The following is a 27,017-nucleotide window of genomic DNA, read 5'->3' as shown; positions in this document are numbered from 1 at the left end:
GCGCGTCGTACGGCGGCGCCTCTCCCGCGCGGCGGAAGTGACGCAGGGGCTGGTGGCGGCGGCGGCAGCGGCGGCCGGGACTCGGGTGCCGGTGCGGGGGGCGCTGAGCGGCGGCCATGGGCAGGAAGGAGCGCGGTGAGCGGGGGGACGGGGAAAGGGAAGGGGAAGGGCAGGGAGGGGAAGGGCAGGGAGGGCAGGGGCAGGGCAGGGCCGGCTCTGACCGCGACGCTCCGCAGAGAAGAAGAAGTCGAAGCGGCGGCACGCGGAGGAGGACGAGGACGATGAGGACGAGGCCGCGGGCCGGGAGCCGCAGGAGGCGGTGCCGTCGGCCGCCGGGAAGCAGGTGGAGGACGGCGGCAGCAAGCTGGACGAGTACGGCGCCAAGGACTACCGGCTGCAGATGCCGCTCAAGGCCGACCACGCCTCGCGGCCGCTCTGGGTGGTAGGTGCGGGGCGGGAGGGCCGGGGACGGTGTTTCGGGGGGAGGGGGCTCACAGCGAGAGCCGGGCAGCACAGCACAACAAGGGTGTGAAACTGGACCTGACCGCAGCCTACAGCTTCCTCAGGAGGGGGAGTGGAGGGGCAGACAGTGATCTGTTCTCTGTAGTCACCAGTGATAGGACCTGAGGGAATGGTGCCAAGCTGAGGTAGGGGAGGTTCAGGCTGGACATCAGGAAGACGTCTTGCTCACCAAGAGGGTATTTGGACACTGGAACAGGCTCCCCAGGGAAGCAGTCACTGCACCGAGCCTGGTGGAGTTTAGGAAGCATTTGGACTGTGTGTGTAATCACATGGTCTGAATTTTTGGTTAGACCTGTGTGGTGCCAGGAGTTTGACTCAGTGAGCCTTGTGGGTCCCTTCTAACTCAGGATACATTCTGTGATTCTGTGCTGGGGGAATGGGGCTGGAAACTTGTCTTGGCTCAGAGCAAGAAGCCCAATCTTTACTAGTTACTATGAGGGAAAAACACCCACGCTGTTAATCTGGGAAAACTTTGTCAATCTGGAAGGTTTGTTTTCCATGCTATAGAAGGGTAAATTCTTAGGGTAAATATGTATTTGGGAAACATAAATACATTACCACCTGAATAGTGGAGTCTCTCTGTATCATAATGGCTGCTCTATAGGAAAGACCTTATTTTCCTCAAGTACCACTGGCGCACCCTCAGCATGTCCTTGTGTTTCCGTAGGCTCCCGATGGCCATATCTTTCTGGAAGCCTTCTCTCCGGTTTACAAATACGCGCAGGATTTCTTGGTTGCCATTGCTGAGCCCGTGTGCAGACCAACCCACATTCACGAGTACAAGCTGACTGCTTACTCCCTCTATGCTGCTGTGAGTGTCGGCTTGCAGACCAGCGACATCACTGAGTACTTACAGAAGCTGAGCAAGACTGGTGTCCCGGATGGAATAATTCAGTTTATCAAGGTAAGGCTGCTGTACTGCTACAAGGAATACATCTGTTGCTAGAGTCACTGTTTGGCGTGTTCCTAATGACTGCTCTCGTCTGTTTGCAGCTGTGCACTGTCAGCTATGGGAAGGTGAAGCTGGTGCTGAAACACAACAGGTAAGCGGCTCTTTGCATTGGTAGTGTGGAAGAAGTCTTCCAGTTGCACAGCTGTGCATGAATGGCTGTGGTCTTAGTGCGTGTGGATTTTTACAGCTCCCAGCTGTGTGTGTACATGTGTTCATAAAGGGTCATGTTTTTAGTTGTTGAAAGTTTAATTCGTTTGTTAATGGTCCTGAGCTACTGGTGGCTACCATTACATTGTTAAATGTAGGATACAAATTTTCTGTTCTGGCATGTTTCTTTTTTTGCTTGGACCTACAATATTCTCCTATATCCTTAAGGTTTTCAGATCATCTTAAGGTGAGATCATCTGACCAGGGTAGATAACGTGAAACTACGTGATGCTTTTGGTGTGAGGCATCTTCTAAAACTTCAGATTGTCATAATTTTTTATTTATTTATTTATTTTAATTCCCTCCCCTAACACGGGGTACTTGAGAATGCATCTGGGAGAGCTGTAGATCTAAGCATCTGTGCCCCTCTTCCTATGTATGATTCTGTTGATTAGTTCATCCAGATGTTTTTCTTTGTTCTTTCCTTTTAGATATTTTGTGGAAAGTACCCATCCTGATGTCATTCAGCAGCTTCTGCAAGACCATGTTATTAAGGACTGTCGCCTGAGAAATGCTGAAGGTGAAGAAACGGAGCTCATTACAGAGACATTCACCAGTAAATCAGCGGTACGTGTGGCATGTTTTAAAGCAATTGAACTAACATTGGATAAATTATTAAGTAGCTTGGAGTGATTATTGTGTGCTTGTTGTGTCAGCAGTCACTTTCAGTTCTGTCAGCAATGCTCTGTGCCTCGTTAATCAGCTCTGCTTCAATCTGTGTGGGGGGAGCATCTCCTACAGATCCCTTAGGTGAGAATTCCTTTCTATTTCAGATTTCTAAATCCAGTGAAGGTGGCTTTGGTCCATCCACATCACAAGGAGCGGATGCTCAGAACAAGCCAGATGTTCCAGCTGACTTATTTGAGTTCTATGAGCAGATGGATAAAGATGAGGAGGAGGAGGAGGAAACACAGACAGTATCCTTTGAAGTCAAGCAGGTGCGAGTACTTCTGTCTGGTAGCATTTGTAGGTTTGAGGGATGTGCCTGGGACTCACAAATAAGTGTGAGAACTTCATATAAAGTACAGTGCCTCTTTGTTTGGTGGCAGAGATCGTTGGAAGGTGATAACATTTCTTTCCTTTCGCCTTCCAAATTGTTAGGATCTTCGTTTTCATTACAGAGGGAGGCAGACTGCACATGGTTCCTTCCCTGCCCAGAAGGGCAGTGCTCACAAGCTAGTGAAGGTTCCAGGAGCTGAGGGAGGTTCCCACTGCATGCAGCTCGATGCTGCTCTGTGTGAGACAAGGGAGAACTCAGTGGGGAGCAGATCTGCCAAATCCGCTGTTGGTTTCAGAACTTTTTTCTAGATGATTCATACTTACAGAAGGAACTCTTGGTGGTTCTGCTCTCAAAGCTTGAGATGAATGGCTGGAGAGTAGAGCACGGTCCTGGCTTGACCTTCAGAGAGCTTTTGTAACTTTATTCTAGTTGCTTCCTGGACTTGGTGATTGTAATGATGTCTTACTGGGCAAAACAGAAATAATAAAAAGAGAACTTTTTAATAACCAAAATATTTACTAAGAAGAAAAAACACAACTCTTGGTGATTGAATCAACTTGTCATTGTGGTGCAGTAACTGCATTGCAAGGGTATGAAGATTTTCCTTTTGACAGCTGTGCAGCTTTGGTAGGTCCTTCCATGTAATACACAGAACCTTTTGTGTCTGTTACTGAGCTCTCTTTGTGCAGGACTTCAGGGTGTAGTTGAGTCACTGCCGGATAAACAACACATCTGAGATTAATGCGTCATGTACTTCCATCTGTCTAAATAGTTCTCGCTAGTATGGACTGTTACTTAAAATGTTTGAGGGGCACGGGGGTGGTCACAAATGAAGTTTTTGAAATGAACTTTAACTCTTTCAGACTTCATGAGCATAAAAGATAAATGTAACTTCACCTGGTACTATGCAATCAGTGGTTGTTTAGAAAAAAGAAAAATAATTCAGATGTGGAGAATTTACCATCTGAAGCTTTGTCTCCTCCTCAGGAGATGATTGAAGAACTTCAGAAGCGTTGTATCCATTTGGAGTACCCTTTGCTGGCAGAATATGATTTCAGAAATGATTCTGTGAATCCTGATATTAACATAGATCTGAAACCTACAGCTGTCCTCAGACCCTATCAAGAGAAAAGCCTAAGGAAGATGTTTGGAAATGGGCGAGCCAGATCTGGTGTTATTGTCTTGCCATGCGGTAAATGCCTAAGTTATTTAGGGGTTTTGTTCCTTGGGGGTTTTGCTCTTTGTTTGCCTGTAAAAAAATAACTTCTAAATCTGATGATGACTGCTTAGGTTTCAAACAGTACTGGGGACTGTTCTGAGAACCAGTATGCAGAGTCCTGTTGGTTTTCAGCTAGCGGGTGATGAGGCAGTGGTGAGAGAGAGCCCAGTAAGTAGAGCTCTCAGATGTGCGCTCAGCAGTGCTGTCAGTTTTCCCTGTAGTGACCAAAGAATTGTTTTGTGTTTATGATAAGTTAGGTTAATGTTAATGCTTTCACTGTGCCCTCTGAGTCAGCTCTGCTGGTCTTCCAGTGAAATAAAAAATGGCTGGTGCTGGAATAACGTGTTCTTTAGGTAGGAATAAGGAGCCTGGGGGGAACTGGGAACACAAGCAGTGGCATGAAGAGGACCTGCACAGACAGGTTCTGGACCAGGGCAGTTTGGGAAAGAAAGGAGGAACGTGAGGGTTGGGACAGCTCACGGGAAGCTGTAGAAGAAGTAGAAAACAGGAGAAAAACAGGAGACTGCTTGGCAGTGCCCTCGGTATTGGAGGTAGAGGGCAGGCACAGGAGGTAAGGTGAGGGCCTGAAAGAGTGTGGAAGAGATGAGGAATGGAGAGATGGAAGGACTTGCTCTGTGGTGGGATGGGCATAGCTGGCAGGGGCAGTGGGGGAGATGACCCCTACCAGAAGCTTTCTGCGGCCACCTGGAATTTAACCTGCTTTTGAAAGGAAGAAAGCATAGAAAGCTTCTATGGCAAAAGCAAAGATCACAGTGATTTACTTGAGAAAGCTGCGAGGATGGGGCAATCCAGATGTTCTTACCGAAGACAGTTCATTCTTTAAGACTGGTATAGTACAGAAACAGTGAAAACTTTGCCCTTATATGATTTCATATCCTCTGTTTTCCTATTTCCCTTCCCTCTTTTTCTTGCAGTGCTGTCAGTGAGGTGAATGATGAGTGTCCCTCCTCCTCCCCTACAGGTGCTGGCAAGTCCCTCGTTGGTGTGACAGCTGCCTGTACAGTCCGCAAGCGGTGTCTGGTCCTTGGCAATTCTGCTGTGTCTGTAGAGCAGTGGAAAGCCCAATTCAAGATGTGGTCCACCATCGATGACAGCCAGATATGTCGGTTCACCTCTGATGCCAAAGACAAGCCCATTGGCTGTTCTGTTGCTATCAGCACATACTCCATGCTGGGACACACGACTAAGAGATCCTGGGAAGCAGAGAGAGTAATGGAGTGGCTTAAAAGTCAAGAGTGGGGCCTTATGATACTTGATGAAGTGCATACTATCCCTGGTAAGGAAATGGTGTACAAACCCCTCGTGCTATATATGCTGTTATTAAAGTTTCGTTGCTCATATGGAAGATTATGGGATTTTTTTTTTTGCTATGTTTCTCATGATAGTGTGTAGACCTGTGTCATAGGGTTTTGAGACTTAAACAAGTAAACTGCTTTGTTCTAATTTGCTTTTTGTCTGATGCTACAGAGTTTAGCTGACCATTGATTTTTTTTATTATTTTTTTTAATCCTTCAAACTAGCCACTTCATTCTCTATAATGGTAGTACAGTACACACATGCCTTCTCCTTTGGCATAGGGTGACAAACTGATTGCTAAGATACTTAAATTTATAGAATTTTGTTGTAGACAAATTTGTTATGTAGATGGTGGTACTCTCCTCAGGAATAGGACAGAAGTACTTCTGCTTTCTTTGCTTTTGAGATGTCATTGCACTGTAGGCTTAGCTTTTAATACCTATTTCTATTCCATAAAATACAGGTAACTATTAATGTCCAGAAATAGCTGTTGTATTTGAAGTTACTATGTAATTCAGATCTATATTATTGGAAAGCAACAATGTAGCATTAAAGTGTCTGGGATAATCCTGGCTAAAAGTACCACCCAGGATTCTGATAACTGCTCCACCTTGCTGTCATGGTATAATTTGAATAATTTGGTCTTTGTTGAAATGATAGAGATACCTGCCATTTTAACAAAGTAGCATATTGCTGCTCCAGTTCTTTCACTCTTGTTCTTTCTTCATTTCATAAAAAAAAAAAAAAAAGATACAGCACTTCCTGTGTCTACAAACTCTGCAATCACAGGATTTGTAGCAGTGCCAAAGATAAGTAATTCTGCCATATATTAGTCCTGAATTTGGCAAAGTCAGCCAAGAGTCCTCGTGTCACAGATCTTTCTGTGAAATACTACATGATGTTAGGTAAGTCATGTAACCTCTCTGAATATATTATGTTTCTTTTTGGGAAACAGAAAGTAATACAAATGCCAGAAGGTTTACTGGGATTTTCACTGTATGTTGAGGGTGTGAACTGAAGCAGCAATCAGTTTAAAGTGTTGCTGTAGCACAGAATACTGTTAGAAGTGTATGTGAAATGGGGTGATATTTCCTAATGTTGTACTTGCTTTGTGTTCAGGAGTGGAGTGTTTTTTTTTTTTTTAATTGCAGGACTTGTATTCTAAATCCGTTTAGGAAAGAAAATTTGTTGCTCTCAAACAGAAAACTTGTCTTATGTTTCTTAGCAAAAATGTTCAGACGTGTGCTCACTATTGTACAAGCCCACTGTAAACTGGGACTGACTGCTACCCTGGTCAGAGAAGATGATAAAATTGTTGACCTGAACTTCCTGATCGGACCAAAGCTCTATGAAGCCAACTGGATGGAGCTGCAGAACAGTGGCTACATTGCTAAAGTGCAGTGTGCTGAGGTGATGCTCTGCTTTTCAGTACTACCAGTATATATTTAATATGTTTATAACCTTTTTTCTTTTTTTTTCCTTTTTTTAGGGGGGAACAACTATAGAATTAAGTATTTATTTCACTTGTTCTGTAGCTCAAGCAAGGCTGTCACTGGTCAATATGAACACATTGCAAATCCAGTAGCATGACTTCAGCACTGTTTCTCTTCAGGCATTGTCGTGCTTGATCGGCTGTCCCCAGTTCAGTATTCAGGAATGCGAGCAGCAGCTGCAGAATTGTAGACCCACTTTGCAGCTGGCAGTCACGTTGTCTGATTCAATTTTGTACGTTAAGCTCAGTTCAGTGTGGTGTTGGTCAGGTAGTATGCTTGAAGCTGCTTTTAATAGAGACTTCAACTGGTAGTCTGTAGTCTATTGAGGAAAATTATTTAACAAAGAAGGACAGTAGAAAGCTTACAAATAAGAAAACAGCTGCTTATTTCAAGCCTTAAGGCATGAGGGTGAAAATGGAAAACATGAAATTTGCTCTTGCTATTTCTTTTCAATATAATAGTGTGTGACCTCTAGTCTTTCCAACAAATGGATGAGATAAAAATCTGGTATCAAGTAAGTGGAAACCTTTCAGAAAGGCTACTTTAACATTCTGCCTGTATGAGTCAGACTAAAGGTCTTGTTTAATATATTGTCTCTACTAATTGTAAAGATACTTAGAGAAGAGTATAAGAACAGGGCAGGTGTATCTGTTTCTTCTGATACCTCTCCAAGCCTTCGATCATTTATGAGCTATAACTGATACCTGCGTAACCCTCAGTGGGTTTCTTTTTCATGATCTCTTCTGGTCTCCCACTGAATAGAAGGAGAGTTTTAGCAGCCACAACTTGCTATGGTAGAGTTTCATAGCTTAACTCTCTCTTGATTTTTACCTGGATTAGTGTACATTTTTTGTATTTTATTTTATTTCAAACCTGTCTTGGCTAGTTTCATTTAATTCTTCCTAACTCCCATAGTGAGTGGGAGAAAAGATGCAGAATTTATTCCTTTTTATCCTTTCTGGGTCACTCTCGATTATCATCAAAACCTTATAACTGGAATACTAGTGTCAACTGGTAGGAAAACATCTTCATAATTGTTCATTATTGTCCTTATAGTGTAGAATCATGGGGGGTCTTCCACATGAGATAGCATTTCTTAAAAAATAAAATCCACAAGTAAGTGGATTGGATTTCCAGTCTCTTGCCTACTAAAGTACAAAGATTATTACGAAGATTACTAGCTGTGATAAATGTACTGGAGCTACAGTACATTACAGATAATTTATGAAAGCAATTGGTTGTATTTTTACATATTTATTACGTATAATATCCAAGGTTATTAATATGATCAGTCAATTAAAGTAAAGGAAAAATAAACCAAACTGACTTGTAGCAGCAGTATCTGCTACTTTCTCATGTGAGTCCATTGTTTTCCTTTTGGACTTTGTGCAAACCAGGGGTAGTGGAGCTTATGTACTTTTTAAAAGTAATAGAATGCAAAGAAAGAGTATCTAGAAAGTATCTAGGTGGAAAGGAGAATAATTGGTCTGCAAATTCAGATCTGACAGTGTTAAGGTACTTTGGTTAATTCCACCACCAACGTGATTTCTCTCAGTCCATGAAATTTAAATTTAATTTAAAATTAATAAATTGATATTTTTATCATTAAATTAATTATTTTTATTATTTTATTAATTAACTATTGATAAATTAAAATTAATAATTAAAAAGAAAAACTTAATTAATAATGTTCAAAGTTTAGGTATTGTTCAGTATAACTAATATTGAGACACTGAAAAGTAAAGTCTGTGTTGCCTTTCTCCTGAATGACATGTAAATTGATATTCTTAAGGCCAATGTTTTGAAATAATACTCTGAGATATTGCTAAAGCAGAGAATCAAAACAAAAAAAAATTGATGTCTGGAAAATACTAATACATGCACAGCTGCATTGCTTATTTGTTTGGATCTCCTTGGCATGCTATAGAGAAGTAGCATCTCTTACCAGCTATTCTCCATAGCCTTGCAAGATGTCTAGCTCACTCTGTAAGTGCAGTTCTTGCCAGGTGACAAGAGAGGGCAGTGCTGCTGTCTGATTAGGCAGGGCATGGCCACTGCAGGTATTACTCTTTCACGGTGCCAGAAGAGAGAGCAGCAGTTACATAAATAGCTGCAGTCTGTTAAAGTAAAAAACTTGTTCATACAGTTTTGTTCTGTAATGAAGACTAAATGTGTCTTTAGGTTTTCAGAATATGGATGAAAGTGAATTTTTAGGGAAAAGGCGTTGACTGCAGTGGCAGGGAGATTATACAAAGTTCGTTCCCTTAATACTTGCTTTCTAATATGTGGTAGCATTCAGTGAAACTACCAGGTGTGAAACTTTTTTCCAGTCCTGTTCCAGTCGGTCCCCTGCCTGTTCCTGTTGTGGTCACAGTGCCACAGCCTGTACCTTTCACCCTTTTAGTACAGAAGTTACTGTATTAAGATTTGTGATCTGCACTGTACAGAAAGCTTTCATGTATTATCAACCCCCAATATCTTTTAAATTCCCTCTGGGATACAGAAAATAACTGGGGGTTACTGTGTATGTTTTCTAATTCTAGGTTTGGTGCCCAATGTCACCTGAATTTTATCGAGAATATGTAGCCATCAAAACAAAGAAACGGATACTGCTCTACACCATGAACCCAAATAAGTTCCGAGCCTGCCAATTCCTGATTAAGTTTCATGAGCGACGGAATGACAAAATCATCGTTTTTGCTGACAATGTGTTTGCACTGAAGGAGTATGCAATTAGGCTTGGAAAGTAAGTGTTCCCAACCAGTGATGGCACTGTTGTTTTTCTTCTTCCTGGAAAGTTATCTCATAATCTCACAGATTTCAGTCACCTCTAGACATTTATTGTAATTTTTTGATTTAACTCCAATCCTTTTATATAGAAAAGAATTCAGGAGGCTCTTCTCTGGCATTACGATGTTATTCCAATGTAGAACAGTTTGAAAAGAATCTCTGATTAGCATTTGGCTCAGAGGAGTTTTCATGCAAGTTCACTGTGAATGACTTAGTATTTCTCCATTTTCCATTATTACTAGCTGGTGGGCAAAATCAGGGGGCTTCTTAAAAAAGTTAACAGAACTCTTTCTATAATAGAGAGGCAGGGGAAGCTATGATCTGGGAGGGACAGTTTCAAATGAACACTCTCTGGATCTTTCAAGATCTTTTGGAGCCCATGTCCTTCTTGTTCAGGTTCTCAAAAGGTCTTAAACTTTTTTTAAACAAAAGAGAGAACCTTATTTTTTTGTACTTTGGTGAAAATAGGCACAGAAGCTGGCCTTGTCCTTTCTGTGAAGAGCCCAAATAAAATTTTGCCGGAAGCTGTGGTGCATGTTGACCATATGATTTCATGTCTAGGAATTTCAGTAGTACTTAGCAAAGCCACAAATGAATCTCCTTACACTTTCCAAAATTTCTGCTCAGTTTTTACTGATGGTAGTTTAACAGCCATGTTGTGCTGGCTTACTGTGGCATCAAAGAGCAGAGCTAATAGTGCTGGATGAATTCCAACACCCGTGGTCTCTTTCATCATTTTTTAAATCTGTCTGGACAGAGATTAGCTATAATGATGCCTCTGGAATGTCGCTAGCAGCGTTCAGTGCACCACAGAAAAAGAGCCTTTAACAAGGACACATACAGGGAGGGGGTGCTTGCTAAATAGCACAACAGTTTTTAAATGGGGTAGATGCTGTAGAAGTATGGCAGCAGAATTAGTTGAAGAAATATTAGGTACTTGCTTTTCACGTTCTTGACTCAGTTCTCCTTTCCACGCATCATGTATGGAGTTCCAGTTTACAGAGACATGTTAAAAGGAAAGGACAGTTGCAGTGCTAGATGAGTGTGAGAGTGTTTTAATGACGCCCCTGTGCCCGTTCTCCTAGACCCCCACGTGTTCCTTTGGTACTGGCAGGGAAAGGCCATGCACATGACAGGAATTAGTTTGTCTATAACTTCTGGGGCCATGGAATTCAAATTTGCTTGGCCAGCTTTTACTGTCATGAGTCATTCATCGAGAGTTGTATAACTTGGGCTGTTTATTTTTTACTGGTGCTGTTAATATATTTAAATGGCTGTTTTTGAAGGACTGTCCTTGTGTAGTTTTAACAATATGTCAAAATATGGGAGAGGCATCTTTATAGATCCCTCAAACACCTTTTTATAGGAAATGAAAGGTTTCATTTAAAAAAAAAAAAAATCAATCTAGCGCTGCACGTTCTGTGTTCTGGAAAGTACTTAGATGCGTCTTAGTTATGGTGAAGTAGGGTGCAGGGATGGTGGGGCTTAAAATGGAGGACTGATAGCCTAGCACTTCAGGTTATTCTGTGCTTAATTTAAATTTTCTTCCTAGTAGCTTGTATGGTGCTATGTTTGTATTTCTGATAAAGATAGTGTTGATAATACAATGATGATGTTTTAGTTGTTGCAGAGCAGTGTTTTCACGGAATTGAGGTCTGTTCTGTTTCTCACGCTGCCCCACCAAGCGAGGAGGCTGGGGGTGCGGCAGCTGGGGGGGCTGCAGCCGAGGCAGCTGGCCCAGGCTGGCCACAGGGGTGCTGTGGACCACAGGATGGGTGTCCTGCTCAGCACTAAAAGCTGAGCAGGATAAGTGTGCCAGGGCTGCAGTTGCTTGGGGGCTGCCTGGATATTGGTTGGCTGGTGGTGAGCCATTGAATTTTACTTCACTTGTTCTTCTTGGTTTTGTTTCTCTTTGTGTGTTCGTTTGTTTTGTTCTCCTCAAAACCTGTATGAAACCTATGAGTTTGCTCACTTCTGCCCACTGATTCTCTCCTCCATCCCACTGTGGGGAGAGTGAGTAGGTGGTGGTGTGGTGTTAAACCACAACGCTCATTTTTGGCACCCAGTTTGGGGCACGGATGAGATAACAGGTTCAACCAGAGTGCATTGGAGGAAATTTAAAATTACAATATCAGTTTTACAGTTTCTGGTTGAAATATTTGCTAATTCGTTGTCAACATTGTTTTATTTAGTCCATGCCATGCTTCCTTTTTTGCTGAGTACCAAATATGAGAGCTTGTTAAAGGCTGTTCTTGGCTTTTTCAGTTTGCTGTGATGTGTAGCACTTTAGTTTTGTTTTGCTTGGGAGATGTATGGCAAAAGCATTGGCCTTGAACCTAACCTGGTATTTGGGCCCTGAATTGCTGGCATCCCTGTACTTTAGGATCCATCTGGTAGAGACAATTAAGAATTAATGCTTTTTTCCTTTTTTTCCTCTCAAAGCCAATTTGTGGATAAAACAAAGAATGACACCTTCCCCTTTTTTTCCTGTGTTGTAAACTGCTTCTGTGTTGTAGGCAGGTACCTCTGATGCTCTGGGACTTCACCCACCCCGAACAGCTGTGGGATCCCAGTGAAGCGATAAAATGTTTGAAGGAAGTGAATTGTTAGAGAAGCATGGATTTTCAAGTGTTTAAATAGGAAGCAAAGGTTGCAGCTGTTAATGTGCTAACTCAGTAGATTTGAGGAAAACGTCTTTTATTTTAACAGCTGCCTCTAGTCTTTCATGTAGGCCTAGTACATGTATTCGGTCTCATCTACAGCTTCACTGGTGCACATAATTGCAAAACATTTGTAACTACCAGAATTTATTTCTGGCAGGCTGGGTTGTTGTAAAGGGTTCCACAAGCTGGATAGCTGCCATAAACGTCCCAACAAGCTAAAAGCAAACTGTAAGCTGTATCGAAATGTGGTCTATTCTTTTATCAGTTCAAATGTGTTCTGTGCTTCCTGTTGTGGTATCTTTGTGAAGAAATGACTTAGAAACCTTGATTTGGTTTAATTTGCCTTTGTTCTGTGGTTTGTTTTGTCGTTTTTTTTTTTTTTTTCTTTTTTTCCAGACCCTATATATATGGTCCTACTGCACAAGGAGAAAGAATGCAAATTCTACAAAACTTCAAGCACAATCCAAAAATCAACACTATTTTCATTTCCAAGGTAATTGAGGACTTAGTGTGTTATTGTATCCATTTTCAGAGTGAACTTTATTTAAGAGCAAGTTATATATGCACATTGTGCATTGGCCATCTTTGTATTGCAGGTAACAAAGGTGTACTTTGTACTCAGTCTTTGTTTATGAAACCTGCATATAAATATAAGATGCTGCTCAGAGACTGCTTCTGTGTTGTAGGTAGGGGATACATCCTTCGATCTACCAGAAGCCAATGTTCTGATTCAGATTTCATCCCATGGTGGGTCTCGAAGACAGGAGGCTCAAAGACTGGGGCGAGTGCTGAGAGCCAAAAAAGGTAAATGAGATAGTTCTTAGGCTCTGTTTAGCATTTAAGTAATTATTCAGTTTAAATGGAATACTGAAACGTAAACAAAATAAACTGTGTCATCATAAATAAGCTGTTAGGTTGAGATCACATGGGAGAGGTTTTTTTGACAATAATATAGATGCCACCCTGTCTTTCACTTGCATCATATTTTCTTTCCTTTCTTTCCAGCCAGAAATGTATTTTCTTAAATATTTTCTCACATCTTTTTTGCCCTTCCATTATAATGTTGTTTCACTGTTGCCAGAATAACTCTCGAGTTTTTTTCCCAATTTTTGTTTCACTTTTAACAACTTAAAATTAGCTTTGTCAAATATGCGTAATATCAGTAGAAGCATTCAATGTTTCTGGAGCCAGAACTCATGATGATTTTTTTTTTTTTTTTTCCAAAATTTGTGGATTTTGAATATATTGTATGACCATAAAACAAGTATTGTTGCTATTATTTGATTCTGGCCTTTAACGACTGGGGGATTCTAGGGGATAAGTAAATTGTAAACTGCAAAGCTATTTGTTTGGGGTATCTGTGGAGTTCTTCCCCTGTAGCTGAAGTGCCAGTGAGCTCTGCTGACATGAGAGACAGGAGGATTTCTGGCTGGTGTTAGCTCCAATGCTTGCAGTAGGTGGCTCAAGCAGCCTGACTGACAGTGATACGATTGATTAAAAGATGTAGTAGGCAGCTTTTTCAGTAGAAGTTTTTCAGGTGGGCTTCCTGTCCAGCATTTTAGCACAGTTGTTAGTCACTAGCAGGCTTGTATAAACCAGTTGTAACCAGCCTGCTGGTTTGGTGTGGTTTAGGTTAAGTGCAAGTTGTCAAGCAATTGCTCTCATTGAGAACAAATAAATAGAAAGCCACCACAATGGAAAAACTTTGTCTGAAAAAGGGATAGATGTTGTCCGCTTCTGTTGAACCGTGGTTCATTTTGTTGTAATGAGGCTGTGAAATTAATTCTTTATGGTGGCTTCTAGAGTCAGTCAGTAGAGATCACCTAGAAAACTGTCTGATTGTACTGACTTTTTCATTTTTGTGATAGATAAGCAGAAGGTCGGTAGGATTTAAACTTTTGTGTAGGCAGGGTTTTAGGAATCGCATCTTTGGTTACTGGAAATCTGACTGATGACTCCCATCCATTTTTAGTTTGAGGAATATTATTGGGAAGGTGGTAGTGGGGTGCTTCTGTCACTTTTTTATGTTTCAGTTTGTGTGGAACTAAGGAGAACTGTTTCTTAGACATGAATTTCTGGTTGACTTGATGAACTGAATGTTTCCTAACAGACACTGACTTAAGGCTGTTCCATTAGCTGTTAAACAAGGAATGCTTAATCTGCTGTATTTCAGTTTATATCTTCCCAAGACAAGTTAAAAAGTAGCTCCAGGCAAAAGTGGTTCTGCTTCAAGAGTTCTCTTGTACAAGGTGGTAATAAGTTTGAAAGTTGGTTTATGTCACAGCCTGTTAGCACTTATTTTAGAAAGAGTGAGTATTCACTAGGGAAGCAGTCATAATTTAGTGGAGGCTGTAACTGTCAGCTGGAGAGTGAAATTATTCATAGTTCTGTGTTTGTCCATCTGGAAAAATGACTCTTGTAAGCAGGGTAGGGGTTTTGTTTTTTACCTCTGTTTTTGTGTCGTTTAGGAAATCTGACTTTCTTGCCCTTACACAGACTTGCTTATACCTATAATTTTCTTCCTGCCAAAGCACTCTCTGCAGTGTTGTCTTGGTACCGTTCAGCAAAGGCTCTTTTTGTTGAATGGAGCTAAATGCCAGAAACACGACAGACCCTGGGACTTGCCTGGTTCACATTAAATCTTCAGGCAGAAGTCATGGGTACTTATTTAAACAGTAAAGCCGTAAGTCATTTTCAGGAAAGAATGAGGTTTTACTATGGGCCTTAATGCTTTTTTTCTGCTTACCAACATGCCAGTGTTACAGAGCTGTTGGGCTGGAGCCAAAACCATTTAAAATGGATTCACTTAAGATAAATAACTCTGCTGCTGCTTTTCTCAGAAAGCCCTTCATTTGGTCCAGCCTTCCTATATCCCTTTTTAAACCTTGCTGATTTTGTTCGTTCTTTTTCTGGATTACAGAGAAGAAATGGGAGAATCACATAGAAACTGGATATTCATGATAGTTCTTTATATTGACCTTGTGTTTTTTGTTTGTTTGTTTGTTTTTTGGTTTTTTTTCAAAGAGTGTATGTCTGTACATCAGTGAAGGAAAATAAAGTGTTTTTTGGGAGAGTAATGCTTTGAGTTAGAAACACTAAAAATCTGAAGGAAAATTAACTTTTTTCTCTTTAGTTCTTCTTTCAGTTTTTCATTCCTTGATAATTCCCTTAGCATGAGATTGTTTTAGAAAAATTGTGTTACTCTAAAAGAAAATGTCTGGAAAGCACATTTTGAATGCATGCTGACTATTTTCTTTTTAAAATGGGATTTGTTTTACAAATAATTGTGGTTTTGCAAAACATAAAGAGCTTTTTATAAATAAAAATTATTCTTAAAACAATTTGTACTTGCACTTGAAATCTACATACACAGTTATTTTATGTGCAGTTTGTACTTACTGCTGAGGCTTTGTTTGAAGATGCATACAAAACCTGTGTTAGTGAATTAACAAAGTCTCGGTGAGACCTTGTTTTTTAAAAGAGTACCTAGTGCTGTTTAGGTAAGAGATATAACAACTTCAAGGTTGTTTTTGTTTGCCTTAAAAAAAAAAATGTTGATGTTAAAAGGTGCACAGGCTGGTTTATCCTAAGACTGCTAACTCTGGTTTACATTGATAAAAGTTTTTCTTTGTATTTTACGTTCAGCTTTTGGATGTGTATTAAAATCCTTGTTTTGACTTTTTACTACTTATTTGCAAGTCTGTTATGTAAAGAATTTTATCTTTTACTTTGTCTAGCATAGCAAAGAAGCAGGTTCTTCTTGGAGTACCAGCATAACTGTGATAGTCTAAAGTTCTTTTTCCAGTTTTTTCCCCTTAACCCTTGCTCAAGTTACTAAGAACAAGAGTGGGAATTTCCATGTGATATGCTTTGTCGATCTATTTATGGTTTGGGTGCAGTTTGTCTTTAAAATAAACTTTACAAATTGATTTTGTGGAGAGATGGCTTATTTAAACACCTGGTTTTACTGTTTAGTCCTTTTTTTTTCTTGGTTACAGTGTTCCAGATGGAATTAATCATTTGATGTCTTTGTCTCCTAGGCATGGTTGCAGAGGAATACAATGCCTTTTTTTATTCTCTTGTGTCCCAAGACACTCAGGAAATGGCATATTCAACCAAGCGACAACGGTTTCTTGTAGATCAAGGCTACAGCTTCAAGGTAACTCATCCCTTCTGTTTACTATACATATATAACATTCACAAACCACAGAATTGTAGGGGTTGGAAGGGACCTCAAGAGATCATCAGATCCAACCCCCAGCCCAAAGCAGGTTCCGTGCTTTCATATTCATATATTCATATTCTTTCATTTTACTACTAGGTCAAATACTTGAGAACTCCTGTTGCGGAATGTATTAATGAAGGTTTTGCTTGCAGGCAAAAACTGTTCCAATGTTGTTTTTTCATCTATATTACTGTGAGGGTAGATACAAGTAGTTTAATACAACTTCTAGGAAGGTCAGTATTCTAACTTCAGACCAAGTAGGTGCAGGGGAGTGAGGCAGAACTTCACTTGTGTGGTTGGTTTATGCTCATCCTCTTCAGTTGTCCATCCATGCAGGCCTCTTATTAGTATATTATCATACTACTTGTACATTAAATATTGTTGATGGTTGGTCATGTTTTGGTGGCCAGCAGCTATTGAGAAAATTTCCAAAGCATCACAAATCACAAATAATGTTCTCTGCACTTCGTTCTGAAGTATATCACTCAAATCCAAAATGGCTATGTTGAATGTTGATTGGTGAAGAAATGACAGAATTTACTTTGGAAAAAAACTAACTGGGGAGTAGAAATCTTCCTACCTACAGCTAATATGTAGTCCTCAAAATGGAGAAGATTTTCAGTGTTGACTACATAACAGAGCCATGACTGTAAGTCAGAAGTTTCTCCTCGAGTCCTTTCATAAAGGACTTAACACCATCTCATTTCTCCAGTCATGTGTTGTTTCCTCTCTTCTTATTTTTATATTTTTAGATGTGTGATGACCTGTAGGGATACTCTTCAAACCATCTGACTTTCAAGATTGTTCTCTTGATTGTTGTTTCATTGGCTAGGGTAGTCAACAAGCTCCAAAGCGTGTCCTCTCTTGGATACAGTGATAGTGAGACATCAAATTAGATACAGTTACAGCACTGTCTGTCCTGTCAAAAACTAGCTGCTGCAGCCAGTAGGCACAAGCCCTGTCTTCCAAGGAAACCCTGAAATTTGTGCACCCTTTGTACTTCGGTGTATTATGTACATAGATATGTCATCTTCCTCCAGACATAAAATCTCATTCCACCAAAGTTCCTCGATTTTATAGAGCCCAAGGCCTATAATTTTTATTTTAATCTGCAGGCTATGCTATATGCTCATCTCTTTGTTTGTTAGAGGCAACAGTGTCTCATGATAGCCCTTGCTTTCAAGTATATTTATTCCTTTACAACTGGAGTTTCACTGCTCTTATTAGTAGCATTCCCAAAAACGCTTCTTCCAAGAAACATGGCTGAGAAGTAAAAGATAGGGTTCCCATACGTGCCTTTAGGAAATGAGCTCTAGCTTATGATGTTGAAGAATCCTGCAAGAATTGCACCAGGTGAGAGAGCAAGCAGCCTCTGCTGGATTGCACTTGACCCTAGCTGTTGAAGATCTTTATTTTTGTGAGGCATATGTGCACTGTGGGATATCTCTGTGGGTAAAAACTGAACTGCAGCCACCCCAAAGTAAACTGCCTTGTAATCAGTGCCCCCATTAAGGAGAGCTTTAAGGAGCTGAAACAGATGTCACAGTCTTTAGAGGTAAAAGCCTTGTTTTGCTTTGGAGTGAATATACTTTGTCAAAATTGCAGATCGGTTAGCTGCAGCTACTTAAAACTGTATCTGTGTAGCTATAGCCAAAATGTTCAGAGAAATCCCTTTGCTTATATTTGAATGCCTTGGATGATATAACGAAATAAGGAGTTAAAATAGAGGGTTTGTATTTTGCAAGGAAGACCTACTTCTGGGAGCTTTGAGTTGGTATGGGAGTAAAGTATTACAAGTGGCAGCTGTGAGTGTCTGAAGCAACATTTTAGCTGACCAGTCCTGGAGTGTTCTTTATTTGCAGTTGAGTAACAAAATGTTAGAATATCTATTTTTCTTCTGTTTGCCAAAGTTTAAGCCTTAGTCATAGCTGGCATCAAACAAGAGCAGGGCTGGAAGAAACTTGAAGAAACCATCTATTGTGTTTCTTCATTACAAGCCAGGATCAGCTGTGTATATGTCATTCCCAGCAGATGTTTGCCATCATGACTCTACCTCATCTTTAGGTAATTATTTCAGTGCTGATATCTTCTCCTTTGTAATTTTTGTTCCTAATGCTCAACCTTACTAAAAATTCAGTACTGCCTTAAGAAGGTAACAGTTTGCGCTTTTCTTCTAGGATTTACTTTCTTCTTTTAATCTTTCAATAGCTCCATTCTCTGCCTTTCACCAAAAAAGAGAACTAGATTAATATTTGTTTGCTAAGTCACACATTTTGTCTTTGCTTCTTAAATAGAGACTTGTCATCACAATTTGCTACTTGGAGTCTTAATTATTTAAAAGATTTTTCTTTAGCTAACCAAAGTTTAGTTTTTTACTGTGTTGTGGTTTTGAGGTTGAATGTGGGATATATTTGAATTTTAAACCAATACCAGAAGTATTAGTATACTATATCAAAGACCTGGGGATCACTTAAAACTTGGCATCTGATGAGCTGCTTAAAAAAATTATGATGCAGTGGGAATTCTTTCCGTTCTGTGAATCATGTTAGCACTGTTTTGCAACAACTGGAAACAGGCTAATGCAATTTAAAATTGCTTCTCGTGACTCCATTTTAGATTTGAGATGGTTATAGCACATGTGCTTCTTAAACAACAAGAGAGACAACAGTGTTAATTTGACCATGTAATAGGATGGATTACTTCCCTGATTGGATTCTTAAAACTAGACTTTTTCAGACATCCATTTTTGATTTAAAAATTGCCGTTGACAGCAGCCCACAACATGGATTGGTCGTACTAGTATTTCCGTTTTCTCTGTTTTTCAAAAACACTGCTTTGTGTCTAATGTGAATTTGTTTTGCCTTAAGCTGTATTTCTGTTGTTTTATCAGTCTTTGAGATCAGATGCAGCCCAGATTACTGATGTAATTACTTTCTAATTCTGCTGACTCTAGATGAACTGTAAAAGGAGAATGAGGAGGGAAAGCACTAGATAATTGAAGGAAATGGCTGAATTTGAATGTCTCAAAGTGTCTTCAGGATGGAAACATGGTGGGAAAAGTGGGATTCTCATGTATAAATGTATGCTTACCAGAACACATTTAACTGCGGGAAAAATTCTTGTGAAGTGTTCAAAATAACTTGCTTAAGAAAGCAAGCTGCCTATTCTCATGCTTCATAACAGAAACTTGAGAGCTTTACAATTCTTCAGAAAAGGAGAATTTTCAATTAATGAAATATATGGCACTATATTGCCAGTAGATGGCATGTGCCCTGCATCCATGATTATCAAATGATTTACTAGGAATTTTGAAAAGAACTAACATAACACCCACTTTATTTTTGTGTGCTTAGACACAAAATTGAAAGAGTCGTTTTGCTATGCTGCTGCTGTTTAGTTGCAGATTGCTGTTTTGTCTCTCAACAACTGATTGGGAATCTTAATGTTAATTTTTTTGCCCATATTCATAAATATTTATGCTAAAATTCTTAGTGCCTGGAAAGCTAATGGATAAATTTTATGAACTATAAAGTACTAGTTCATGTAACAGTTGGGGCTGGAAGGAATGTTAAACATTATTTAATTCTAACCCCCTGCTATGGGCAGGGACACCTCTCACTAGACAAGGTCACCCAAAGCCCCATCCAGTGTGGCCTTGAACACATCCAGGGATGGGGCATCCACAGCTTCTCTGGGCAACCTGTTCCAGTGCCTTACCACCCTAGGAATGAAGAATTTACTGTGTTTACATAGTAAAGAATTTACTGAATCATAACTAGACAAACCTACAGCCTGCAGCATGAAGTTAACTTTCAGTAAAGTTCCTGATCAAGCTGGTATGGAAGTTGTTCAGCTGACATTCTCTGTCCAGAACTGCCTTTTTTAAGAAGGAGAGAGGTTTGTATTTCGCATTTCTAGCCAGAACATAATGGGGGTACATAATAGGGTGGGGGGTACACTTGCACTCCCACCACAGGTAATAACAGTTCAAGGCATTTTCAGCAGGATGCCTTCTCTTAGTTTTGAGCACCAACACTCAAAGAATGAGAATCCCTACCTTGTACTTTGCTTTGTTTCTTAGGTAATAACAAAACTTGCAGGCATGGAAGAAGAAGAACTGTCATTTTCATCCAAAGAAGAACAGCAGCAGCTTCTCCAGAAAGTCCTGCAAGCATCTGACCTAGATGCTGAAGAGGAGGTAGTTGCTGGAGAGTATGGTTCAAAGTCAGTTCAGGTAATGAAAAATGCTCTGAAAATGATAACCACGTATGCTGCAGAACTGAACCATCCCATTTTAATTCTGAATGTGATGACATCATTGATGCCTTAATATCTTTGTGAAACATTGGAAAATGTTTTTAAGCTGTATTAGTACTTGGCTGTTAATTCATTTGTTGGGCACTAGAAGGAAGTTAGACAAACAGAATTCTCGTCCTGCCTCATCGTATTTGAAGATGATGACCCATCTATTGTTGCAGATTTTGAAGTTCATCTTTTCAGTCACAAGCAAGGAGTATTTTAAAACACTTTTAAGATAGGCATATGTCAGAGCACATACATACCCTCTTGTGATCCTTGTGATCCTTGAATCGTGTCCCAGTTTCTCTATGCCACAGGGGCACTGTTTAAAGTCTATAAACTTAGAGTGAGTGGTGGGCAGTGACTTTCTTTGTAGAAGTTCTTTAAGAAAAAAATTTCAAAGGCTTTTGGTGTTGAGGTCAGTAAATGAATAGTGCTGCCCCGTAACTAGGGGATCAGTAGGTTTGAGCTGATCAATGTAATCACACATTAATCACCTGTTTCTCCCCTTTCCTATAGGTGTCACGTCGTACAGGCACAATGAGCTCTCTGTCAGGAGCAGATGACACAGTTTATATGGAATACCACACATCTCGGAGTAAGGCATCTACAAATAAACACATCCATCCACTTTTTAAACGATTCCGGAAATGATGGTCTTCGTGTGTGCATCTTGTTAAAACTCTGGATCCAGTTACCTGTTTCTATAACTAAAACTATGGATTTGCAATTTCTGGCAGGTCCTCTAAAAGACTTTTTTGAATGCATCTATATGGCCACGTATTTGCTTGGCAATGTATGTGCTCCTATGGATGAATGTGAAAGGAGAAAAGGAACTAAATCCCATCACAGCAGAGACATTATCTTGTGATTGGATGCTGGTTACGCCTGTCTGATTGCCAGGGTAACTAATAGAGTTTATTTTTATCAACTGAAGACTCTTTTTCAGAAGAATTCTGAAAAGGTTTTGTATATGAAGTTTGTACTGATGTTAGAAATATTATTTATCTGATTACTGTGTCTGCTTAACAAAGTATTGACGTTTAAAATGCTTAAAAATCATTCATTGAACTGAACAAGTCCTGATAGGAGCACTTGACAGAATGTTTTTAAACTGGGAGCTAGTTTATACTCATGACTTAGCTCATCTTAAAATTCTAACAAATTGTTTGAAGAATTTTGAATTGCTAAGATAAGAACAAAGAGGGATTCTATCTCCAAAGTAAACTAGAGGAAAGCATTAGTAAATACAAATAAACTCTGTGCTCCGTTTTCCTCATTTTTCTTGCTACTGTTGAGAAGTTGCTGAAATAAAAACTTTCTTTTGTCATTTCTATTCTATTTATTAATCATGCAATAAAAACATCATAACTGTTAAACAGTGCAATGCCACTATAGAAATTACTGTTGAATCACTGTTTGGACTAGCCACACGGTGACTTGGAAGCAGAGATATGAAGAAGAGAATCCTGGGTTTGAGGCTTTTTTCTTAATGAAGACAATGCATTAATGTTCTAGAAAATGTGAGGGGAGAGAGACCATTTTTAAAAAGACTAGCATTTAATATTGTGACAATTATACTACTTAGTATTGTATTGTGGATTTGTTTTATTTTTATATTTTTGTGAGTATAGTGTTTTAGAAACAACCTGTGAAATAATATTGATCTTGACTAGCTCTTCTAGCAACAGTTAATGGGAAGATAATTTAGCATACTGGGAGGGGTCTGTGGCAATGGAGTAGCTGAGAAAGTAAGCCCATGGCCCTCAGCATAATTCTCTGTACCACACTTTATTAAGTGCTTTGGAACTGATCTCTGCTCTATATAAACTTGGAGAGGGGAAAAAAAAAAAAAAAAAGCTAAGGTTGCAAATTGCTTAATAGCAATGCTAGTTTTAGTAATTACAGCATTAGTAGCACCTGGAATTAGAACAATGCTGTAGTTCTTACACAGTAAATCTTAGCTATGATGTCTAATGACTGTACTCTTCTAAGTAATGGGTCTGTGTGGGGTGCAGTACTTCCACCATCAAGTAAAGCTTAATAATTTTAAGAGGTAAGAATCACTCCATGTTTCAGCAATAGTGTTGGTGTTCACAGTTTAGATTTAAATACCTTGATACAATTACTGTAGTAATTGCTGCCTGCTGTTACACCATACAGATGACTGTATCTGAGTGGCAGACTGGTATGCCATTACTCTATACTAAACAGTTGCTATTGTACATCTTTACTGGAATACAGCCACTCAATTCTGCCTTCCAGACAGGAGTTGGTCGCTGAGAAACACTGCTTGTTCCCTGCTTTTGTTGTGCTTGCCCCTTTCTGCGCATGGTCCTGCAGTGCTCTAAGGTACAACTCAACCCCATGGGCACAACAGACTTCTCCAGAATTAATCTGTAATCCCAGCCGTGCAGGAAACTGAACTGTTTTGTTCAGCTACAAAACAGCATTGAGTTTTGTCCGCAGGTGTCTATTTAAAGCAGGATGGTAGACTGTATAAACATAATGCTTCACAGTGACCACACAGTATGCATGGGAGGATCGAACTGCCCCATGGCCTGAATCTAAAGATTCTGGGCCCCAGCTCTTAAAAGTACAGTCAGGCCCTCACACACTTTACCAGACACTTGCTGGCCAGTGCTTCTCTTGTGCAAATGGACTGTGAGACCTCCTAATAAGTGAATTGTAGAAATAACGTAGCCAAGAGCTCCATGTTTGCCTTGAAAGGGGGAGCATGTAGCAAAATTTTGCTTTTCTGCCGCTATGCTGCTGTATGTGTACCTTTCTCAGATGCTGCCTTCAGCCCTCTGGGAGTATTTGGTGCAATGCTGCGTTGTCTAGCAACAGCCAACAAAGGGCAATGCAGTTCGTGGATCCAGATGACCTGCAAATTAACAGCGATAGCTCAATGATTATCCAGAAAATATTTGCTTTAGAACTCTCAAGAGCCAGGGGCAAAATAACAAAAATTTGTGTAGCAAAACCATTTCAGACTGTGAGTGATGATAGAGACAGGTGAACTTTGGGTTATGTACATTATTTCTTGGAAGTCTGTGAACAGAGTTGCAATTTCCTTGGACATAATTCAGATTTCCTTAATGAGATAAAAGCTTATACTTGGCTTTTTGGCCGCCTCTCTGGCTACACTGAATTCCGTACTGAGAAAACTTACTCTTTTTAGCATCTTTTAAGAATTGGCTTTTTATATATATATGTGTGTGTATATATATATATCTGTGTGTGTGTGTGTGTATATATATAGCATTTTTGACAGGCTGTAATACTGAAATTTGTGTGCTCTTCATTCTTCATTCTTATGTCAAACCAACAAGTGCCTGCGAAGGGATTAATGCTTGAAGAATATTGTGGTTATTCCTTAAAATTACTTTCAAGATTAAAAGGGCACAGTGGCATTGGGGTTGCAATTTCAAGTAGTTCTGCTGCTCTGCAAAACACTAAAATACATGCAACTGTTATTTTTCTGCAGTTTCCTATGCCCTCCTGATGGTCACAGTTTTTAGTAGAGCCTTACTTCTTTACAGTGTATTTAAAAACATGGGGCTTACAGGCAACTATTTACAGGGTAGTTTAGGGGCTTACAGGTATACAGACAGAATAAGGATCTATATTTGCTTCAAGAAATCAACAGATTTCTAGAGCTGAATTCATTACATGTTGTATGTGATTCATATTTTTCTGTTTAAGCATTAAACCGTAAATCATGTACAGTGTTGTCAACACCTGTCACTGGCTAACCAGCTCAGATTTGGGTCTTCTTTTGGTACAATATTTGATCGATATTTTAATTGTCATCATATGGTAAATGAAACCAAATATTCAGAAGATTTTTCTTTTTTTCTTTTAGGATAAAACTGCTTTAGCAGTAAATGACCTAAAAGCTCCGTTCTCACCTCGTAGTCCGTTAAGTTCAAATTTGTACCTTTTTCAGGAAAAAGAATGGGAATTTGGAAAGCATTTAAAATTCCAAATAAGTGACTTTACAACTTGAAAAGATCTTTGAGAAGATGTGTTTAAGGGCAGTCATAAAAAGCAAAAAATATGACTAACAACGTGGCTTTTTCAGCAAAGAGATGTTTCAAAGTACACTGGAAATTTTTGCTGGAATTTCTGACTTACCAATGCTTTTTCAGCTTTTCTTCCTTTCAAAAGTTCTGAAGAGACTATCTTTTAACATGTTAGCTGATGGTGTTATTTGGGCAAAGTTAAATGTCTCCCATCGAATCTCTTTTATTTCCATAAATACTTCTAGATGCATTAGCTATTTGAACACCGATGTTTTTATCTGCAGTATGATATTTATGATACTCTTCAGTTAATTACAAGGCAGATACAGTCAAGGCTATTGAGAAGTAAAATAATTCTGAGAAAACAGAATTCCTGCTAAGATGGTAATGTAACCACTGACTGAACAGCAATGTTATTACTACACAAAGAAAGCTTCAACTGAACTTTGTCAGAGTTCACGTGAAGAGGAGGGCAAGTTTAAATTGGATTTAGAAATAACTCAGTGAAGGTAATAAAGCACAATTAATATGACCCCATTCAGGGGTCTAGACTGAGAGAACATAATGATTGTGGATTTGGAGATGACTCTCATCCAAAAATAATACGCTTAAATTGTCGATAGTCTAGTTTATATTGTGATTCTGTTACATACCAAAACTTACTTAAAATTGAAGCATTTCCACTGTGAAGAGGCACGTGCTCCAACTTGTTTGAAGTAACAGAAGTCCAAACTGACTAGTTACATAAAAATTTTTCAAAATCAGCAGACCGACAGGCTAGGACAAATGTCATTGTTTAAATGTAAAGAATTGTGTTTTCAAGTTGCTGTTAAGTCTGATGAATATACGTGGTGGAAGATTGTGTAAGTGTGAGAAAATGTTTATCTTCCAAGTCACATAATTGTGTTTTGGGTGGTGCTGGTGGCATAACTTCTTGCATCTTCATGGTTCAGTGGGCTTACGTGGATTGCAAGGAAGAGGTTTTATATTAGGGCTGCTACATTCACCATTATTCCTGGGAATTACATAGCTCTCTGGCACTACTGGATTTCTGTTACCTGAAACAAATCTGTGATCATATCTGGTAGGAAAAGGGGACCATACAATGTTGATCCCTCCACCAGCTTAAGTCACACCCTAAACTGAAACCTGCTGCTGTTCTCTCAAATGTGGGTAGGTTTCATTCCTTCATTCTTCTTTTCTCCTTTTCTAGTCTACTCTAATAAACTGTTGTTTCAGCTTTGTCTGTCTCTTGTAGCATAAACGCTGGATTTTATTGATAGTGTTGATTACTTAACATGCTGTAGTTGGCAATTTTGACCTCCATCTTGGATTCTGCAGTAGTAAGGATGTGATGTGTGGCAGTATAGCTGTAAACTTAGTGGTGCATACATTAATAACTCTTATTTGAAAGTCAAACAAGTCAAACAGAACCACAAGATTATGATCTGGCACAGCTAAGAGAAGAAAATAGTTTAATTCCATATTCAATGCTGTGGTAGGCCACATGTTTTGATTCACGTTCATATGCATTCCCTTCCTGGTCTGGGCTATTTAACCGCCATACAATTTGGCTACTGTCATTTGAGGTACTATTTTTCTGCATGTTACCTAGAAAAACACACTTCTATCTGCACTGATGGATTACTATAGTATTATTGATAATTACTGTATAGTATTATTGTATAATAGCATTATTTTAAGTGTATCTGAACTTCTGTAGTGCATTTCTGCTCCATCTAACAAACCTCATAGAAATTTTATAAATAAATTTTATAAATAAAGTTTGGAACATAATATTATGACAGGGTTTTTTGGTAAACTGTTTTGTGACCCTTCTGTCTGCTACTCATGGCAAACTATGGTACGTAGGCCTCTTAGTCCTACTGGTACTAAGTTTTTGCCGACACTGGTCCTTAGAACTACTGGTCCTTAGAACTACTGGTCTACCATGTTATGTTTCTGTGGATGTCAATCCACTTGTATCTCCTTTTGTGCCAGAAAGGACTTATTTTTACAGATAGGCAGAACTGCAGTGTTATTCTCCTTTAAGTCCCTATTCTGCTATATATGGGAAAGTTGACCATTTTCATTATCAGTGCGTTGCTATTTTGTCCTTTCTTCATTTATTTATTTTTATTATACTCAGTTGATTCTAAGCAACTTTGCAAATTCTTTGATATTCTTTATGTGGTGAGGGGAGAGGGGTTAGACATTGATGGCACTTTCTAAGCAATAAAAATAGAAGAGAGTAAGTAGTTGTGGAGGTGTCTCATAGGAGCTCCTTGGTTAGGTCTCTTTT

The 27,017-nt window shown here is 39.5% G+C and overlaps 1 protein-coding gene across 3 annotated transcripts; it reads left to right on the top strand.

The window, feature by feature from the left end:
* Positions 1–58: 58 nt before the first annotated feature.
* ERCC3 (ERCC excision repair 3, TFIIH core complex helicase subunit) lies at positions 59–26,696 on the top strand. Of its 3 annotated transcripts, none has more exons than XR_014317761.1 (15): positions 59–135; positions 237–442; positions 1,190–1,426; positions 1,516–1,565; positions 2,113–2,248; positions 2,455–2,619; positions 3,669–3,873; positions 4,883–5,197; positions 6,443–6,627; positions 9,254–9,456; positions 12,560–12,656; positions 12,850–12,967; positions 16,204–16,322; positions 18,299–18,452; positions 20,470–20,602. XR_014317761.1 is itself a non-coding variant. In XM_082763323.1 (15 exons), the coding sequence occupies exons 1-15, from the start codon at positions 117–119 to the stop codon at positions 21,339–21,341; spliced, it is 2,343 nt and encodes a 780-aa protein (XP_082619449.1). In that variant the 5' UTR covers positions 59–116; the 3' UTR covers positions 21,342–26,696. The 3 variants fall into 3 exon arrangements, 2 of the variants coding, with proteins under 2 accessions (XP_082619449.1, XP_082619450.1); XM_082763323.1 differs by lacking the exon at positions 18,299–18,452 and adding an exon at positions 21,207–26,696 and having other exon boundaries at positions 20,470–20,622; XM_082763324.1 differs by lacking the exons at positions 18,299–18,452; positions 20,470–20,602 and adding an exon at positions 17,141–18,275.
* The last annotated feature ends 321 nt before the right edge of the window (positions 26,697–27,017 follow it).

Source organism: Aythya marila (assembly GCF_965140915.1).
Source record: "Aythya marila genome assembly, chromosome: 6".
Taxonomy (NCBI): Eukaryota; Metazoa; Chordata; class Aves; order Anseriformes; family Anatidae; genus Aythya; species Aythya marila.
The sequence above is the reverse complement of the archived record's forward strand: the minus strand, read 5'-3'. Positions and strand labels throughout refer to the sequence as shown.

Bases quoted from the DNA above. Each gene is read 5' to 3' on its own strand.
- ERCC3 (XM_082763323.1), top strand. The intron at 1,566-2,112 runs GTAAGCGGCTCT...CTTTCCTTTTAG, and splicing joins CTGGTGCTGAAACACAACAG to ATATTTTGTGGAAAGTACCC. The intron at 12,968-16,203 runs GTAAATGAGATA...TTTGTCTCCTAG, and splicing joins AGTGCTGAGAGCCAAAAAAG to GCATGGTTGCAGAGGAATAC.